The sequence below is a fragment of the Megascapheus bottae genome, chromosome 25, assembly GCF_031878675.1.
Source record: "Megascapheus bottae isolate mThoBot1 chromosome 25, mThoBot2.hap1, whole genome shotgun sequence".
Classification (NCBI taxonomy): Eukaryota; Metazoa; Chordata; class Mammalia; order Rodentia; family Geomyidae; genus Megascapheus; species Megascapheus bottae.
Window position 1 is genome coordinate 13,563,696 of NC_143533.1, and position 21,003 is coordinate 13,584,698.

At 43.4% G+C, this 21,003-nt stretch overlaps 2 protein-coding genes and 1 pseudogene across 2 annotated transcripts in view; 2 read left to right on the forward strand and 1 right to left on the reverse strand.

Annotated features, from left to right (window-relative positions):
* Nucleotides 1–21,003, forward strand: part of Aldh1a2 (aldehyde dehydrogenase 1 family member A2) — a 160,277-nt gene that overhangs the window by 29,600 nt on the left and 109,674 nt on the right. The window lies entirely within an intron of this gene.
* On the forward strand, nt 3,627–4,069 carry LOC150046418 (large ribosomal subunit protein eL32 pseudogene; annotated as a pseudogene).
* Nucleotides 19,082–21,003, reverse strand: part of Aqp9 (aquaporin 9) — a 29,598-nt gene continuing 27,676 nt past the window's right edge. The window contains exon 6 of the mRNA XM_090358321.1: nt 19,082–20,858. Within this exon, the coding sequence (XP_090214447.1) occupies nt 20,684–20,858 (175 nt within the window). The 3' untranslated portion in view covers nt 19,082–20,683. The remainder of the gene's footprint in view (nt 20,859–21,003) is intronic.

Consider the following 21,003-nt stretch of genomic DNA (forward strand, 5'->3'; position numbering starts at 1 on the left):
CGTCCCCCCCCCCCACCATTCAGTAATCTCAAATCTGGAAGGCTCCATAAAGATGACATGTTCAGGGGAAACAAATCAACAATCTGACACCAGGAGCACAGAACTGTTGCTCCTTGCTTATTTTTATTTTTTTAATATATTTTTATTGTAATTAATAGAAGGGTTACATGATATTTGCCAGATAAATGGTGCCTTAATTCCCACACAGTGATACCCTTTCACATGTCATGGTCCCCAACCTTGCTTATTTTTAATCTACACTTCATTTTTTACTTTCTCATCCATCATGTCTGAGGCACTAATGGATACTTGCACTTCAGCATCCTCTTCTCCATTCTGTGTTTCTTCTCTGCCACTTTCCACATTTAAATGTGCTCCTCAGAGAAGCAAAGAATGAATCCAGTCATGCACTGCTTGCAGTGCATTCTTGAGGGAACGAACAAACAGCTGTTCCCTGGCCTTGGGCTGCTTTAAAAAATTCAGTCATGCTGAATCAGGTGGGAAAGAGGTTTGTGAGATGTCCTGGCTGGCAACTGGGACTTTAGTCCTTTGCTTCAGATGTTGGAAAAGACAAATTGCTAGAATAACTTACATTCACTGGTTATTGTTTATATTTTCCAAGTTACAAAACCTAAGTCTAAGCTTAAAGTCATTAATGTGCACCACTAACCTCATATGGAGACAAGTAGCAGCTGCTAGAGATGTTACAGTCAATTAATCTTTCTGTTTTTCATAGTTTGGTGGGAGGCAGAGGTAGGGAAAGTAATGGAAAATTGCTTTGTAAAACGAATAGGCCAGGGGCTGGGAGTTTGGCCTAGTGGTAGAGTGCTTGCCTAGCATGCACGAAGACCCAGGTTCGATTCCTTGGTACCACATACTTAGAAGAAGCCAGGAGTGGTGCTGAGGCTCAAGTGGTAGAGCTCTAGCCTTGAGAAAAATCCAAGGACAGTGCTCAGGCACTGAGCTTACGCCCAAGACTGGCAAAAACAAAAAACAAAAAACAAACAAAAAAAACCCGAATAGGCCAGCCATGTGTGATATATTAAACCTGTTTTCCTATCTCCTTGGGAGATGGAGATAGGGGGATTGTGGTTTGAGTTCACTCTGGGGATAAAAGTTTTCAAGATCCCATCTCAGCTAAGGGCTATGGTGTTGCATGCTTGCCATCCCAGCTGCATAGGAAGCACAGTGACTGAATATAATGGGTGTTGCCCTGTCATCCCCAGTGATGTCAGAAAGTACCAATAGGAGGATCACAGTCCAGGCTAGCCTGAGCATAAAGCAAGACCCTAACTAAAAAATAATCAATGCAAAAAGGGGGTTGAGGCTTAGCTTTAGTAGCAGAATCAGGCATCTGCCAAATAACGCCAAGATGTTAGTAAAATAAAGATGAGCATGTGAATGCAAGGTGATTTCCTTCTGTATGTCTCAGGGGAACTTTCTGTAGATATGACACAGACCACCATGAAGCCATTGATATAGTTTCTGACCTGTTTGGGGGAACAGATGGTTTAATAGCTTTGATCCAGTGGAGAGAGGACTCTGGGCAATTCTGAGTGGCTTCTGTAGAGAGCTTCAGAGGCAGGGAGTAAAGGAAAAAGATGGGAAGAACAAGAGGCTCAAAACTCTACCAGGGCCGAGTGCAGTGACTCACACCTGTAATCCTAGCTACTCAGGAGGCTGGGATCTGAGGATCACAGTTCAAATCCAGCCCCTGCACTAAAGTTTGTGAGACTCTTATCTCCAGTTAATCACTAGAAAACGGGAAGTGGAGCTGTGGTTCAAGGTGCAGGAAGGTAGCCTTGAGCTGAAGAGCTCAGGGACAGCTCCCAGGCCCAGAGTTCAAGCCCCATGACCCCCACAAAAAAATCTACCAGGTTACAATGTATACACTTGTGTGTGCCAGTATAGAGAAAGGTGACTTACCTTCACTTGCTAACAGAAGTGTAGTTGTCACTAGGAGTTTGGCCTAGTGGTAGAGTCCCACGACCATTAGAGAAAAAAAAAAAGAAAGAATAGTCATATACTTTATTATGTTTCTGCTTCTAAATTCTCAGTCCTCTGCACTCCACTCAGAAGGCAATAGTGTATAATAAAAGTAATATCAATACTAATGCTAATAAATACTGAGCACTTATTAGGATTCATTTTTCCTCCTCCTCCTCCTCCTCCTCCTCCTCCTCCTCCTCCTCCTCCTCCTCCTCCTTCTTTCTTTTTTCTTTCTCCTTTTCCTCCTTCTTCCCCTCCTGCTTTGTGATTCTGGGGTGTGAACTCACGGATTCTTCTTTTTTTTTTTCCATATATTTAACTCACGGCTTCTTAATTGCTAAACAGGTGCTCTACCACTTCAGCCATACTTCTAGCTCTTTATGCTTAGTTATTTTTCAGATGAGGTTTTGACGGGGGCCGGCATTAGACAGTAATCATTCTACCTGCGATTGCAGGTAATTATCCCACCACTGTGATGGAGAAGTAGAGGCACAAAGGGGTAGAAGAATGTTTGTAGGTGGCAGTGACCAGGAAATTGACATATTCAGGGATTAAAAGCATTGACTTTGAGTTCAGATCTTAAATTAGTAGATGTTTGGCCTTGGACAAGTAGATTAAGGTAAGTGGACTTTAGTTTTCATCTCTAAGGAGGAAATAATCGCTCTTATATTTCACTGTTGTGGTGGGGATTAAATATTAATTGTTATGTATATGTCTGAAATATACTAAATTCAACAAGTGGTCACTATTGTCATTCACTACTTGTAGGATCTTTTACGTCTAACTGCCCTCCTCAACTCTTTCCTTCACAAAGCAATAGCAATGCCATCTAAATGTGTGTGTGTGTGTGTGTGTGTGTGTGTGTGTGTGTGTGTGTGTGTGTGTTTACATGTGCATACCTGCCCATGCACTCCCAGTTACCTGGGGGAAAAAGGGAGGAAGAGGATGGAGCAGCCACTTGGAATTCAGTCTAACACTAGCTGTAGCATCCCTGGTATGGCATCTGCCTGCCACTCTGTATTTGTTGATTTATTTTGATTTGATACACCAGGGCAGATGGTTGGGGGAAGGGAGTTGATAAGAGTCAATGTTTGGTGACACATGAATAATGCACTTGTGAAATGAATCAGTCTTGTCATTTGGGCTAGTTGCCATGGCTGTGTTGGCTGTGTGGTGAGTCTGGCTTACAGCATAGTAAAAGGACTGCAGCATATCATTTCTCCTTCCTATCATGGCACCCTGCCCTTCCCATCATGGCATCCCAGTCCTGTCATGTCCGTGACCTCAGACATTGTGGGCATTGCAGATGGTGAGAGAGAGTCCCCTCTGGTACTGGAAAGCCAATTGGCATTTCCTTCTACCCCAGGGACCATACATATTTTAGCTCAGTGGTTCAAAGACCACAAAGCAGGTTTGAAAATCAACATGATTATGAACATATTGTTTTACTATATAAATCATTAAAAAGAGAATAAAGCCCTATCATTATTTTATAAAGTGGACTTTTAATACCAAAGAATAGGAAGGACATACTTTCAGAATAGAAGACAAGAAATTTAGTGTACTGAAAAATCTCTTGTCTTGTCCTCTACTTTGGCACTGCCTCGGGAGGTGGCTACCATCTCCTACTTGGCATCATGGTTGCCCTCACACCTCTGGTGAAGCCCAAGATCATCAAAAAGAGGACCACGAAGTTCAGCCGCCATCAATCAGACTGATATGTCAAGATTAAGTGTAACTGGTAGAAACCCAGGGGGTATTGACAACAGGGTCTGGAGGAGATCCAAGGGCCAGATCTTGATGCCCAGCATCGGCTATGGAAGCAACAAGAAAACAAAGCACATGCTGCCCAGAGGCTTCCGGAAGCTCCTGGTCCACAGTGTCAAGGAGCTGGAAATACTGCTCATGTACAACAAGTCTTACTGCGCTGAGATTGTTCACAGTGCTTCCTCCAAGAGCCCAAAAGCCATCGTGGAAAGAGCAGCCCTACTAGCCATCAGTCACCAGTCCCAATGCCGGGCTGTGCAGCAAAGAAAATGAATATATGGCTCATATATACCTTTCATTTGTACTTAAATAAACCACTAACTGATTGGCCATGTGGATAGATTTTGTAGAATGAAAGCAACAAGACAGAACACTCAAAATAACCCCTAGTGAGTACTGAAGTACACTCTAGTGAATGTGAGTAGTAGATGCTATATCTTCCAGAGCCACCATTCTCCCAGTCAATAACTGGGTTTCACCAGGCTTATGTCTGTCATGGGTAGTTCTTCAGCGTTACACAAATGAAGACAAACATCCATCTCTGATGCTTTCTGGGAGGGCCTTGGGACAACCACCCTCTGCAATACAGCAGAGTGACCATGGCACATGGAATCCATACTAGACAAGAGAAAAGTGACTCGGCACAGGACTTGAGTACACCTCCTTCTCCTTCTGAGATATAGTCGACTTATTCAGAGAGACTAGGGGTAGAATTTTCCCTTCATTTAAGAAGAATCTTGAGAGCGAGCAGGGCTGGAGCGTGCGGGAGCGAGCCGAGCCAGAGCCAGCGAGGCCGGAGTGAGCGGGGCCAGAGCGAGAAGGGGCCGGAGCGAGCGGGGCCAGAAAGAGAAGGGGGCCAAAAAAAAAAAAAAAAAAAAAAAAAGAAGAAGAATCTTGAATCTCCAGCAAATTCCATCTGGGATCTAACATTTCTCCTTTCCTGAGGGGTACGTCTTTCAAATAGTACCAGTTTGTAGTACTTGTGACACACTGGGTTAGAATCATTGGCTTGGGAAGTGGATGCTCTGAGTCCACCTCCACTATGCAGCCTTTTGCAAGTTGCTTGTCCTTGCCTGGGTTCCTCATTTGTTGATGGAGTTAGTAACAGAACCAGAACAGAGTGGGGGGTCACAGGGATCAAATGAATTCACTCATGCCAAATCCTCAGTGTGGCGCCCAGCATGTCCTGGGCAATCAGTGGATGTGAGCCTGCTGTTATTTACGTCCAGAGGCTACGTTGGAACACTCTCAAAAAGAGGGAGATCAGACAGTCTTACAAGGTTCCAGCTAGATCCCTAAGCCTCTGTGATTGGATGGATTTGATTGAATATCACAATGTTTTTTTTTTCCATTAAATAATTCCTTTACATTTTTGGTCAAGTTAATTCCTAAATATTTTATTCTTTTGGGGGCTATTGCAAATGGGATCATTTTCACCTTCTGTTTGCATATTGTTGGCATACAGAAAGGCTACTGACTTTTGCAGGTTGATTTTGTATCTTGTCACTTTGCTAAAGTGGTTTATTAGTTCTAGGAGGTTGGGAGTGGAGCTTATTGGGTTGTTCAGGTATAGGATCATGTCATCTGTGAATAGGGATAGTTTAATTTCTTCTTTCCCTAGGTGGATCCCTTTGAGGTCCTTCTCTTGCCTTATTGTTCTGGCTAAGGGTTCCAGCACTATATTGAAGAGAAATGGAGAGAGTGGGCATCCCTGTCTACTTCCTGATTCTAAGGTAAATGCTTTCTAGTCTTTCTCCATTTAGTATGATACTGGCTGTAGGTTTGTCATATATGGCTTTAAATTATTTTAAGGAATGTACCTTCTATTTCTATTTTCTCTAGTGCTTTCATCATGAATGAATGTTGTATTTTGTCAAATGCTTTCTCAGCATCCAGAGAAATTATCATATGATTCTTATCCTTAGATCTGTTGATATGATGCATTACATTTATTGATTCGTGAATGTTAACCAGCCTTGTATCTATGATGAATATTGTAATGCTTTTAAAAGGTAAAGCCAATCACAAAGGCCTGATTACCATGGAAACTAAGAAAAAAGGAGAAACCTTTAGACAAAGATGGGAGGTGTCTTTGTGAATTTTGTTTGGGTGGACCTGGTATGGGGAAGCATCACTCTGTGTGTGTGTGTGTGTGCGTGCGTGTGCGCGTGCACACACTAGTACTGGGATTTGAACTCAGGACCTCTCACTCTTCCTGCTCCACTCTTCTGCATAGGGCTGGTGCTCTACCACTTGAGCCACATCTCCACTTTGGCACCTTGTTGGTTAATGGAGATTATGTCTTTTTATTTTCTCTCCAGGGTTGGTTTTGAACTGGGATTCTTAGATCTCAGCCTTCTGAGTGGCCTGGATTATTGGCATGAATTACCAGCACCCAGAAGACTCCATGTATTTTTTGAGTAGTCAATGCACTGTTAGGTCAGATCCCACTGTGGATTATCTTAACAATTTTCTCCAGATAATCTTAACAATTTTCATCATTTCCCTTCCTAAGTCTTCTGTGTGCTGATTGAGGACCATAGAATGACAACTCCATAGCCAAGCTTCCCTCCCAGACACATGTTCAGGAAGAAAATGGCTTTCCATGTCAGTCAGCTGACCTTGGCCAGCTGTTCTCTACTCAAAGTCAGACCTTGGGCTCCGATCAAGTCATGAGATGGGTATCTGCCATTCTGAGAAGCTTCTTGGAAGACAGCAGCCAGCACTCCCAGGCAAGCCCTTTTCTTCCTTTGTTCCTGCCAGCTGGCACCTAGACAAAGAAGGCAGCTCTAGAGTCCAGTAGGGTACTCCCACCTCATATGGCTGTGTGCACAGCTGCCGGGGCATTTCAGGATCAGCCACACCTGAAATCATAGTCCCAGGTGGCTCTTTCTTCTCCCTAGCAAGGGACTCTTCTGCTGCTATTGTTGCTGTGGAAGACTGAGGGCTTTATCAGAGTTGACTTAGGAGGCAAAAGAAGCCATATCAAGCCTCCATTTGTCCTGGGATCATAATGACTTATAGCAATGGCTGTGACCCTAGTATTGTCACCAAATAAAAGATGAGCAGAGTGACAGGGATATGAACTGGAATATCTTGGCATGGCTTTCAAAATACGAGGGGTTCTACTGCCAAAATTTAGAGCTGAGCAGTTGAAAGCTTCCAGAAAGGAGTCAGGCAACATTTCTTCCCTGCCCCAATGCACTTCTCATCTCTGGGGCTCCGAGCTTTACCCTGCTGTCTTCCCCATCTCTAGCAAATGGGCATCCTCCAAAAATCAAATAATGGCACTGGAAGGAGGCCAGAGCCCCCTGGTGCCAGGCTTCTCAACATCTTCCCCAAATCCCTTCAATTAGTTCTCTCGCCCCGAGTTTAAAAGACTTATTTTCCCAATGAACAGTATTCTCTAAATAATAATGAATTAATACATCAAAGGCTTTTAGACCTGCCAAACCCAAACTTCTGGCCAACATATAACCATGCCCGGAATGCTAATTCTAACCTGAGGTGAAAGAAAGTGACGTGGCTAACAAGCTGGGGCAGGCTGATGGCTAGCAATTGTGCCTCTCAGGCAGGCTATCTGGAAGAAAATAGCTAGAGGAGCCCCAACAACTATGTCCTTGACTCAGTGGATGCCCGAGGACTCTATTGGGAACCACTGTTCTAACCCCAAATGTCACTATGAAAACATCATATTCCACTTGGACAAGTAGAGGACATGTAGACTACATTTCTGCTATGTGTATGAGCCCTCTCACATGTATGATCTTAGGTCACTTGAAGGGGATAGGTAGTATCATCACCCCCATTTTACAGATGAGGAACCTGGGGGAATCTTTGTAAAGGACCTGTGACTAACTAGTATGATCTCAGATGATTGTTGTTTTAATAGCCTATTAAGACAGTCACAGAGCTCCAATGTGCATGCATATTTGCATCTATGTGTATGTCAAGGCTTTTGCTCATAACCATGCAGTCTCTCTTGCTTCTAAAGAATCTCTGTGTCTTTCAGTTCTCATTTTCCTATTCTGTCATTTGGATCATATTTCTTAATCTCTTGGCCAATCAAGGTAGATCTCAGCCAAGATTATCAGACAGGAGCTGTATGCCAGTGGTTTATGCCTATAATCCTAGCTACTTAGGAGGCTGAGATCTGACAATCAGTTTTCAAAGCCAGGAAAGTCTGTGAGACTTACCTTAAATAAACTACCAAAAAAAAACCATAAATGGGGTTGTGGCTCAAGTGGTAGAGCACTAGCTTTGAACAAAAAAAAGTTTGGGGACAGAGCCCAAGCCCTGGGTTCAAACACTCTCTGTCTCTCTCTGTATCTTCTGTCTCTGTCTCTCTGTCTCTGACTCTCTGTCTCTGTCTCTCTCTTTCTCTCTGTCTCTCTCTCTCTCTGTGTGTCACACACACACACACACACACACACACACACACACACACGAAGCATGTCAGTCTGGAGTACCTAAGAGCCTTTTCTCCCAACATTTGTTTTCATGTTTTGTTTTTGCCTGTCTTGGGGCTTGAACTCAGAGCCTAGGCACTGTCCTGGGCTTTCCCAAGGCTAATACTCTACCATTGGAGCCACAGCACCACTTCCAGATTTTTCTGTGTATGTGATACTGAGAAGTTGAACCCAGGGCTTCATGCATGCTAGGTAAGCATGCTACCACTAGGTCATGTTCCTGGCCCCCTCTTTTCTTTCTTTCTTTTTTTTTGGGGGGTGGGGGCAGTCCTGGGGCTTGAACTCAGGGCCTAGGCAGTATCCCTGAGCTTCTTGTGCTCAAAGCTACCTAGCACTCTGCCATTTGAGCCACAGCACCACTTCAGCTATTTTTGATAATGTATGATTAAACAATCAAATCCAGGGCTTCATGCACGTTAGGCAAGCACTCTACCACCAAGTCACATTCCTAGCCCCCAACATTTCCTTTCTTAAAGGGACCCACAGCTATTCACATAACATATGCCAGCTTAACACCTGTGCAATTGTAAATTAGAGTTTGCTTATTCATTGTCAAGTTAGGAAATCAGAGCTGTTTCTCAACTGTCTTCAGTCACCCTGCCTCAGAGTCAATAAATAAAAAGTGTTATTCTAACAGTGTTTCTGCCACACTGTCACCCTTGTTTATTATTTGTACTCTCTCTGGGCATTGACACTCAGAACATAATGCGTTTTGCCAGCCCAGTGTGACCTGCCTCTCTGGTTGGCATCCCTGTTTTATTCCTTGGATGTAATTCTTACTCAGTCTTGGCTTTGGAGCACGTCACCCATCCCTTTCACTTCCTTCATCAGTAGACACTGGCAGGTGACAGGTGTACAGAGCAGGATTTGCTGGTACTGGATGGCTGACAACATGAACTCAAGAAAGAACATTTGTCCTAAAGAAAACCTAGATTATGATTGGGCCAATTACAGGAAAGAAGACAGGAAGGGAATATTAAAAACAAAAAGAACGACTCAGGAAAGCAATTCACAAAATCACATTAACATTTCCATCCACTCCCTATGGAGTCATCCTTATTTTAGATCATATATATATATATATATATATATATATATATATATATATATTTCTCCCCTGATGTTTTATCAAGCATGCTTGCCTGCTGCCTTCCTGGGGAGACACAAGGGATTAGCTGTCACCAGAGCTGGACTGGGTACATCTCATCCAGGGGCCTCCTGCTTCTGCTCCTAGATTGCATCCTCTGTCAGCTGGGCCTCATCTTTCTGCTGCTTTCCTGTCACCAGGCAGCCCCATCAGAAGACAAAAGGGTCAATTTCAACCTCCCAAGAGGTTGGCATAAGAAGCCCAGAGACTTCTGAAAGGCCTTATTTCTTGACATGGCTAACTACCCTTGGCACTTTACCAGCACACACTTTTATGCCTTGGTTGTGCACACTTCCTCCCAGTGAAGTATATAACTCTGATTGATCTTCAAGACACACAGCTAGGCACCAGTGGCTCATGCCTGTAATCCTAGATGCTTGAAAGGTTGGGATCAAGAGGATGCTGGTTTGAAACAAGTATGGACAGAAAAGCTCAGGAGACTTCTTCTCAACTCATAGCTAGGCTCAATATTGTGTGCTCATTCTCAAGCTATGTGAGGGCTGAGTTAAGAAAATTCTTGGTCCCAGAAAAGTTCACAACACCCTATCTCCATGGTGGGAGGTTAAACACCATGGTTCACACCTGTTACCCCAGCAACAGTAGGAAGCTGAAAGTAGGAAGATTGAAGCAAGACACCCATGGCTCATGTCTATAATCTTTACTCAGGAGTTGAGATCTGAGAATCATGGTTCAAAGCTAGCCTGGGTAGGAAAGTCTATGAGACTTTTATCTCTACTAAATTACCAAAAAATCCAGAAATGGAACTGTGGCTCAAGTGGTAGGGTGCCAGCCTAAAATAGATAAAGCTAAGGGACAGCACCCAGACCCTGAGTTCAAGCCCAGTAACTAGCATCCCCCTAAAGTAGAATAATTGCTGTTCAGGTACAAGTCCGAGAAGGAATTAATAAGACTTTGTCCTAAAATTAACCAGAAAAAAAAGCTATAGGCATGGCTCAGTAGTGGAGAGCTGGCTTTAGCAAGTGAGTTCAGATCCCAACCCCCACCCCAAGACTTCCCATGAAGGAAGGTTTGTGGGCTCCTCAGATGGACAAGGGTCTATCACATGTGTGTGTGTGGGGGGGGGATGTTTTACTTTTTTTTTAATTCTCCTAATGGAAAAAAATGGAGATCTTGGAGCAGAAGGTATGAAGAAAGTTAGTTGTATTTTTCTTTAGATTTGCTTGGGATTTGTGAAACACTAGGACAGTGTTGGTTGGTTACATGGAGACAGATGGTCACCTTCTGAGCCTTCTTTGCTACTGTCTTCCAAAACCCCTTGTCTTTCTTATACTAACCGAGAGAACTGGAGGCTAGAAGAGATGTGAAATCCCAAACACAATGCAGAGATCTCGAGGGCTTCACATGAGCTCAATGTAAGAAGCCAGTGATGGCTTATGCCTGCAATCTTAGCTACTCAGGAGGCCGAGATATGAGGGTCAAGGTCCAAAGCCAGCCTGGGCACTAAAGTTTGAGAGACTCTTATCTCCAGTTAACTACTAGAAAACTGGAAGTGAGGCTGTCACTCAAAGGGTAGGGTAGTATCCTTGAGCTGAAGAGCTCAGGGACAATGCCCAGGCTTAGTGGCAGGGAAGTAGCTTTGAGCTAAGGAGCTCAGGGACAGTACCCAGCCCAGAGTCCAAGCCCCATGATGGACTCCCCCAATATATATATAAACACACACACACACACACACGCGCACACACACACTAAAGCTACTTAAAATGTGCATAGCTCAGGCCGGGAGTTTGACCTAGTGGTAGAGTGCATGCCTAGCGTGTACAAAGACTCAGGTTCGATTCCTCGGTACCACAGAAAAAGTGGGAAATGGTGCTGTGTGTGGCTCAAGTGGTAGAGCACTAGCCTTGAGGCAAGCCCAAGGACAGTGCTGAGGTTCTGAGTTCAGTCCCCAGGACTGGCAGAAAAATAAAAAATGTATAGTTTGTTTGGATTTTGCTATTTCAATCAATGTTTCCAATACTTAAGTAACAGGGGGGAAAATGTAATTCTAAATCTGTGCACTTTGAATCCAGAGTCGCGAACTATAATTTTAGCAGTCTCCATCTATTGGTACCAAGTGTACTGTGCATGGCGCTCTGCCTCCATCTAGTGGCAGCATACCTGAATTTTGCCCCACCCAACCACCCACAGGGTGTGTGTGTGCGTGCGCGCGTGCGTGCACGTGTGCACTCTTTTAGAAAATTGAATCTTAAAATTTTAATTATAAGGATACCAATTTGTCTCATATAATGCTGTTGCTCTTATTTGGAATTCAGTGTCGATTTGGGGCAAAACAGTGTTTACAAATGCCTTATAACCTTCATGTTTGCCTAGGAAGCTTTAAAAATAACTGAATACCTTAATTTCTTAGAGAAGATAAGAACATTGTAAGCAGACACCATGAGAAACACAATTTGTGAAAATAGCATTTCTATGAATTTCATTAGATTATACCAATCAAATGAGACGTGTAAAAAATGTATTGATCTGACATGTTCATTATATCTATTATCACACTGGGTTCATGGTGAGCAAGCACAAAGATTAAGAATTCACATCAGGGAGTTTAATTGTGGCTATTTTTACAAAGGCAAAGTGTTTTTCTTATATACATCTAAAGTTTCTTTTTATCAATTTTGCATCATCTGATAGAGTGTCTAAACTTGCTGTATCTTTGAATACTTGGGAACAGAAGTCTAACCAACTTGTATTTTTAAAAATTTCTTTGGGTAAAGAAAATCATTTTCCTGAGGTATGGGTTTGGGATCTATATGACTGAGATAGTTTTATGTCTCTGGACTGGGGTGAGAGCCCCATAAGTTGCTGTGTCTGTGCATACACTGCTCATCTGTCTGATACTGTTACTACACACAAACCGAACACAAAGATTCCAGATTGTGAGTTCCTGTCCATTCACAGCCCACGGCATTTTTCCTGGAGATATCTAGAAAATTTGAATTCTAGCCTAACCTACCGTTTCTTGGCCTTGCCAGGATCTCTCATAGCCTCTATTCGCAGTCTCTTCTTTCCCTATGCCTAGGTGTCAGACCTAGACTGAGGGAGGGAGTAGGTGGTAAAAATGGGAGGTGTGAATGTGGAGAAAAGGGGGTGTTCTTCTTTTTCAGCCCTGGCTTCTCTCCTATGAGCAAAATGATAATCTCTTCATCCAGTCTTCACAATTGTCTGATTCCTTTCTCTCTCCCCTGGTTCCAGCTCTGTATGGCACGCACTTACTGTGATTATCTCTTCTACATGCTTGACTGATGCTTTATAAAAGAAGAGCCAAGGTTGGGCATCAGTGGCACATCCCTATAATCCTATGTACTGACGATCATGATTTGAAGCCAGCCCAGCCAAACAAATCTGAGAGGTTCTTATCTCCAGTCAGCTAGCAAAAAGCTGGAAGTGGAGGTGTGGCTCAAATGGCAGAGCATTAGTCTTTTGAGCATAAAAGCTCAGTAAGAGCATGTGGAGTATAAGGCCCTGAGTTTAAGCCCCAGAACTGCTAGAAGAGAAAGGGGGAAGGAGTGTGAGTGAAGAGGGAGAGGAGAGAGAGAGAGAGTACACCCTAAGAGTTCAGGGACCTTAAGGAGGGGTGCCTGAGTGGGGGGAAGTGGAGTTCAAGGAGATGTGTAGAGGCTCTGAGGTCTGAGCTGAGTCTTAGGAAGGAGGGCTGGGTCCCGTCCGTGGAGAACAGAGTGGGAGAGGAGGGGGTCCTGGCAGACAACAGCAAAGGCTGTGTCACTGTTCCTCCCCTGCTCTGGGGCCAGCTCTGTCTTGGCCCAGGGGCAGACAGCTGGCAGTTCTCACAGGATCTCATGCATACATTTCCACAAGACCCGCTTTGATGCCAGACTTTTTCTTACCAGTTTATTCTGGTTTTGGTCTGAATTTCTTACTAAAATGGGAAATGTGTGTGTGTGTGCACGCGCACACACACACACACACACACACACACACTCACATACTCACACACACTTCCTCCAATCTTCTTTTGGAAGGAAGCTGATGTTTCCAGAATTTTGATATTTTTTTTAATCATTCAAATTCCATGCTGTTTTGTACTTTCTCTCTTTTGTATATAAAGAAAATCAGCACTTGAATTTACTCCCTTGCTTCTGATAAACTTCCCACTGTTGGCATTTCTGGAAGGTTTCTCCCAGAAAATGGATGGCTCCATCACTATGCAGAAGGTTGGCCAGCTTCTGAATTTCTTCAAGAAAAAGAAAAAAAGAGAAAAGAAAACTCATTTTTGTGAATTACTCCTTCTGCCTGTGCCATAGTCTGGCAGGGCCACATGTCAGGTTTTAACCTTCTAGAGCAAAATGCCAGCTTGCCTTCCAGTTAGATTCCTCCTGGATCTAACCCATCCCTGTACCTGCCTACCAGGACCTGCCACCATGGTAGGGCACAGTAGGTTTACATCTGTGGTTCACATCATCATCGTGGTGTGAGGCACAACCTGTGCCCAGTCTTGCTCTCCTATAGCTGGTGATGAGAGGATGGGCCTCTGCCCAGACATGGCCACCTTCTCCAGTTGGAGCCAGATCACCTGGCTCTGTCTCCCATGTGTCCAGCCTACATTTCTGAAATACAACTTAACTGCAGAAAACACTGCACATGAGCTTTACCCTCTTGGTGTTTGAGAACGTGTCACTGGGGATACTGCTACTTCATATAGCCCCTTACATATATAATAACCCTAGCTGGAAATTTTTGGTATGGGATTATGATCAGAAAACATCCCTCGATAACATTTTATCCCTAGATAAAATTCTGCTGTGAGGAAGAAAATTAAAACTACCAAATCTGTCACATTTTCTTCCAAGTCTTGGGTACTAGTTAGCTTATGGCTAAATTCATTGTCAAAATGTGTTCATCTACTCATGTGTCTAGGTTATATTTTGCTGTGGTTACTTTTTCTTCTTCTTAGACCTTCTGTCCATGTATAGATGCATACATCCATTTTTGTGAGGGAATAAAACTGTATTTTAATCTGTTATTAGGGTCCAAGTTCTTGTCAGAAATTAGACATAGTTTAAGCTTAACACTTTGCCTGTAGAAGAAATAGTCACTTCAAAATGTGTTTTTCCTTCATATTGATACATGTTTCAGACATTAAGTGGTAAAGCTAGGAGAGCCAGACATGCACTAATCACTATTCTCCCCCTCCCTCCCTCCCTCCCTTCCTCCCTCCCTCTCTCTCTCTCCCTCTCTCCCTCTGTTTTTCCCCAGTTCTGGGGCTTGAACTCAGGGCCTGAACACTGTCCTTGGCTTTCTAAAAGCTATCACTCTACCGCTTGAGCCATAGCACTACTTTGACTTTTTTGTATATGGGTTAACCAAAGAATTGAACCCAGGGCTTCGTGCATGTAAGTAAGCACTCTACCACTAGGCCATGCTCTTAGTCCAATCACTGTTTTCTTTAGTAGAAGTTTTCCAGAACCCTGAAGACCAGAACTTATCCAGCAGGACAGGGAAGCTGTGTCCTTTGGCCAGAGCTTGGTTGTGGTGGCTGCTGCCTAGATTCTAGCCACATGCTGGCTCTCCTGACTTCTAGTCATTGCTGTGATTTCTTAGTACCTTGCCTGTAAATCCTTCTTGTTCCTGAGTTCATCATCTCTGGTTCCTAGTGCTCACAACTGAGGGGTATGACTCATCTATTCAGCAAGTTAATTAGCTCCATGATTCACTTATTCACCCAGCATTTCCTGGACAGAACATCCTGTGAAGTAGGTGTTATTTCTCTTTACTCCATGTAGGTAGAATTGGAAACTCGGGGAATATTAAGTCGTGCAAATTAATATTATAATTTAAGTTTCGGTATTTCAAGTGACATTTTTCTGCCTCATTAGGATTCCTTCTATAAGCATCAGAGTCAACATTTTATCTCAAATGCTAGAGGTCTTCAAGATTTTTTCACTAGGAAAATGTCCCTATTTTGTATATTGGCAGTGACCTACAGAGTTGGAATTAGGCCTCTTGTTCTAGAAGGTCCTGAATATCATGCCCCCAAAGACCCTTTATCTGTAGGAACTACACAGGGCTGAGTAATTTTTTTGGGGGGGGGCGGAGTTGATCATTAGAACAACACCACTAACATACTGTGTGTGGAGAACAGAGGCCGTGAGGGGACAACTTAGTTCATTGTCATAAATCATACATTGTGTCATCCCTGAAGAACTTCCCCTAAGAAGAGCATTACCAGTAGCCTTAGTGTTAATAATTAAATTGACAAAAAACTAGTTGGAAGGCAGTATGACATGGTACAATAGCATTGCCCACCTCAAATTCCTGGCTTTCACTGTGTCCGTGTCATTCCTCACAGACATACCAAGTCACTGTTACTCAAACTCCTTAATATAGTTGGGAAGACTGAGAAAAACAAAGCTCCACTTCTAGACATTATTTGAACAATCATAATCAAACTAAGTCAGCATAACATTGCAGATATGTTTATTGTAAATGTTAAGAGTATTTTTTGTTGCTTTTGTGCTGGCCCTGGAGCTTGAACTCAGGGTGACTGGGTGCTGTTCCTGAGCTATTGTGTTCAAGGTGAACACTCTAGCACTCTACCACTTGAGCCACAGCTCCATTTCAGCATTTTTAATGAGAACTAAGAGTCTCACAGACTTCCTGCCCCAGCTGGTTTAGAACCATGATCCTCAGATCTCAGTCTTCTGAGTAGCTAGGATTGCAGGTGTGAGCCACTGGCACCCAGTGGAAATGTGAGTTTAAACACAAGGTTATGTCGGCTATAGTAACTTCTCCCAACTCCAAGGAGATCTTCTTCAGAGAATAACCTAAGATATGAGTGTGATGTAATCACAAGACAATGTATGGAAAACAAAGTAGCTCCATGCATGACCAATAATAGTTAACATATGCCAAGGTCTATAAATGATGCCATTGTACTGTTATAATGAGAAGCCGTTCATGCATAGTCTTTAAAACTGACCTCCTTCCTTTTGCTTTTCTGGAAAATAGACTAACACATGTCTATCCCTATTCTTAGGGCTCTGTGTTGAAGAACAAAGCAAAAAATAAAAGCAGTGTTGCTTTCTGTCTTCCATCTGTTCACAGTAACCATCTGCCCTGGACTGTGTCAATCCATTTTCTTTTGGTTCTTCTTGCTCAAAATATTAAAATGTGGCCAGAGTCAGGTGGCTCACACCTGTAATCATAGCTACTCAGAAAGATGAGATCTGAGTATCAAAGTTCGAAATCAGCCCAGGCAAGAAAGTCCATGAGACCCTCATCTCCAGAGCACTATAAGAGAAACTGGTAGAGCCCTAGCCATGAGTAAAAAAGCTCAGGGAGATGGGCCAGGGAGATGGCCTAGTGGTGGAGTGCTTGCCTAGCATGCATGAAGACCCGGGTTCGATTCCTTGGTACCACATACAGAAAAAAGCCAGAAGTGGTGCTGAGGCTCAAGTGGTAGAGCCCTAGCCTTGAGAAAGTCCAAGGACAGTGCTCAGACCCTGAGCTTAGGCCCAGGACTGGCAAAAAAAAAAAAAAAGCTCAGGGAGAGCACCTAGGCCCTGACTTCAAACCCCATGACAAACACACACACACACACACACACACACACACACACACACACACACGACACACAACACATAACACATACACAGCCCCCTCCCCAGGTCCAACACGCACACTTCATGGCCCTCAAATGTTCCACCTGGCTCAACCCATGTGGAGCTACATTTGGTATCAGACAAGCCCATTGTCGCCACAACCTGTGTTTGTTGCATTCAATGGCCCACATTACATGCAGACCTACCATCATCAGTACAGGGACACACCACATCTGCAGGTCATGTGCACTGTCAAGGTGAGGTAGAACACCATTCTCCATAGGAAAGTCAAGGGACCTGGGGTGAGGAGCATGACCCAGAGAAGCCGGCAAGAACCCTGGTCATGGGGACCCAGGGTATCAGGAAGGGACACGAGAGAAGCTCAGCAGAAAGGACTGGGAACCAGGCCTTAAATTCGTCCCAGGATGCCACAGTAGGAGCTGCAGGCTCGTTCAGACCCCTCTTCTGTAAAAGGCAACGCTAGGCCTAGGATCTGAGCTGAATCCAGTGTAGCTGGGGTTCCTGGATTCACCTAGCAGATGGCCTAGATGTGTTACTAAGATGTTCTCCAAGGAAGCTGCCAAGATTCCTGAGCCTTTGTCCTCTATGTTTTTTTCCATTCGTTCTGAATTAAATCCTGACCACCCTTCTGCTGGGTTCAGAGCTTTTCGAGATGACCTTATTGCAAGGCCAGTGAGAAGCATCAGGGGTGTCCTGCTCCTGTCTTGTCCTGGCAAGATTGAGTGGCACTGAGCTGCAGCCAGGTCACTAGTGGCTCTGTGAGCATGCAGAATGTTAGCTGAAGCCTAAATAAACCTAAGAACAGAGACAGCAGTTGAACAGCCCTTCTTAAACCACTTCAGGGACCCCAGGGAATGGCACCCAGTACAGCTTCTAGAGGTCCACAGAAGCAAGGTCTCCTTACCTGTTAATCAGAAGCCGTATCAGCCACATGCCAGTGGCTCACATTTGTAATCCTACCTACTTAGAAGGCTGAGATCTGGCGATAGAGGTTTGAAGCCAGCATAGACAGAAAATCCTGTAGAAGTGGGGCTGGTGGCTCAACTGGTGGAGTGACAGCTTTGAGCACAAAAGCTCAGGGACAGTGCCCAGGTTGAGTTTGACATACCCCGGGCCTGCCGCCTCCCCAGTAATGTATTTGTTTACTTTACTATGCATGAATGATCATTGCTTTGGGTCTTGAATATATATAGATGTGTGTATATATATATACATATATAGATGTGTATATGTATACATATATAATACATACAAATACCTCACAATGGTTTTTGTGATCTTTTTAGTGTCACTTGTCCATTTGGCTGCTGATGGTGGCCAGTTGTTGCACTATTTATATATTTGTAAATGAAGGCATGGATAATGCACTGTAATTATCGTTTTAGTTTCTTCTTTGGTATTCGGCGTGTGTGTGTTTGTGTGTGTGTGTGTGTGTGTGTGTGTGTGTGTGTGTGTGTGTGTGTGTTTTGAGAGAGAATGCTGCTATGTTGCCCAGGCTACCCTTGAACTTATGAGCCTGCTTCAGCCTTTCAGGTGCTGAGATTGTAGGTATACCCATCTCCTACACTTCTTTTTTGGAGGGGGGCAGTCCTGGGCTTGAATTCATGGCTTGAGCACTGTCTTGGGCTTTTCCCTCTAGTCTAGTGCTCTGCCACTTGAGCCACAGCACCACTTCTGGCTTTTCTATGTATGTGGTATGGAGGAATGGAACGTGAGTCTTTGCACATGCTAGGCAAGCACTCTTATTACTAGGCCAAACTCCCAGCCCTACACTTATCTTTTAAGAAGAGCCAACAAAAAATACATACATACATATATACACATATCTACAGGTATATACGTGCATGTAAAACCCATACACCAAAATAATCACAACAACACTTTCCAAATTTTATTTCAAATAGAGAATATCCAGGTAGCTTCAGAACAAGAAAAAATTGTCATACGTTATGGGTTATGAAACACAAGCAAGGGAGACATTTGCCCTTTGGTTTTCATTGGTCCATTATTACAAAGCAGTTGGAGACCTGGGTGATTCTGGTAATGCTGAAGGCATGAACTTGGTTGTGAGTTTGTAACTCAGAGTTCCTGTGGCTGAAAGTGAAAGAGAACTTCACAGGAAGAGGCCGAGGAAGAAGGCCCCTGATGTAATGTTTGGGGTTGTCAGGAAAGGAGGATTGAAACTTAGCAAGACCCAAGGGTGCCTTAAGGAAGGAATCTTTCAGCAAAGGAAAGCTATGTTGAAACTACTCTTTCCTTCTGTGGGAATAAAAACCATAGCATTATATCCATAAAGCATATGTATTCTAGAAGCTTCCTTCTTTAGGTCAGCCAGGAAGGAGAAAGTGTTAGCAAATATTTATTTAGTGAGTTATTGATCATCATTCTCCTCCTCCTCCTCCTCCTCCTCCTCCTCCTCCTCCTCCTCCTCCTCCTCTTCCTTCCCTTGTGTTTTTGGCTTTCCTTGAACTATCTATTTTCCTGTCTCAGCATCCCAAGTACTGGGATTACAGATGTGAACCACCATACTCAGCTACTTATTGACCTTGTTAAAGGTGGAGAGATGCATTAGACAATAGTCTACTGCCCATGAACTTGCCTGAGATGTTGTTTATCTGAAAAATTGTCATCTTAGTATTCACCTCAGGTAGTACAATTAGTATTAAGTTAGGAAAGTGTTTTGTGTGCTGTAAAACCCAAATGAGGTGATGTTAGCTTTGCATAGGCACTTTGCACCTTAAACAGTCTGGTAGACTAGTGTCCATTGGCTTTCAGTTTTGTCTTCTGGGGCATGAATAAAATAATGGATGAGTGCAACCATTGATTTCACTTGTCAAATGCCTGTCCTCCAGTGTGCAATTAGGAAAACACATTTGCGCTAAAAAGTCAGAATGATGTATTTTTCCTAAGTGAGGTTACAATTCGTTTTTAGGTTATTATATACTAAATTAATTGATGTCCCCCTAACATGCAAAAGAGAAATAGATTAACCTGATAAATAGTTTCCATTAAAAAATTCCATTTGGCTTCCCAAATTTATCTTGTGTCCTGAGGTTTCTCAATGCTACAATGTCCTTTCCCTGGGCTTTCAATGGCATTTTATCGCTGTCTAGATTTCTGTAGTTTGAAGACTATCACTATTTATGCAAAGACAATAGTATAGCTTAGATTGAAAGTTAATCTTTGGACTCCCTAGTTCTGGTTGTTAATTGAAATACTGTTTTCAGTTTTGGTTTATATTTAGAATGTAATATTTGAAGATATTGATGATAAATGGAGTGTGTGTGTGTGTGTGTGTGTGTGTGTGTGTGTGTGTGACATTATTTCAAATAGCTAATACAGCTGAGACAAAGTAAGGACTTGGTCAGATTATTAGCAGTCCCCTATAAATGAGAATTCTCACTGGGAGAGCTCAGGGACACGGCCCAGATCCAGATTTCAAGCCCCATAACTGACCCCCCCCAAAAAAAATCTCACCAGGAATTCAGTAAGGCAGGAGAGAAAGCTCTGTTGGGGGATAGTCAGTGCTATTCTGGGAAAGGGAGGTGGTTGGTAGAGAGGAAGTCAGTTGTTTCTAAACCTTCTCACAGGTGTCTTTTTTACTTCATGTTCCACATAGAGGAAAATGGGTAGATACCCTCTCTCAGGAAAACACAAGACACTTATACGCCATCTTTCCTGAAGAGTACCTGTATCCCAAAGTGAGCCCCCCACTACATGATGACACTCAGTTCATATTTCTCTGGCTTGTCCTCAGATTGTTCTTCCTCAAAGTCTGGGTGAGGGTTAGGATGGTGGATTTCGATGAACAGAACATAGATGAGACCCCCAAGGACAGCACCAACCAAAGGGCCCACGACAGGGATCCACCAGAAGTTATTTCCAACTCTGAAATGCAGGAAAGAAAGCAGTGAGATATTTGTTGGCTTTTCTCTTGGTATTTACTGTCAGATTATTCACTCACTAGCTGAGATTTCTCATATCCACAGCTTCCTTTAATGTAGCAGAAGCTAAGTAGTGTTAGGGCACTTGG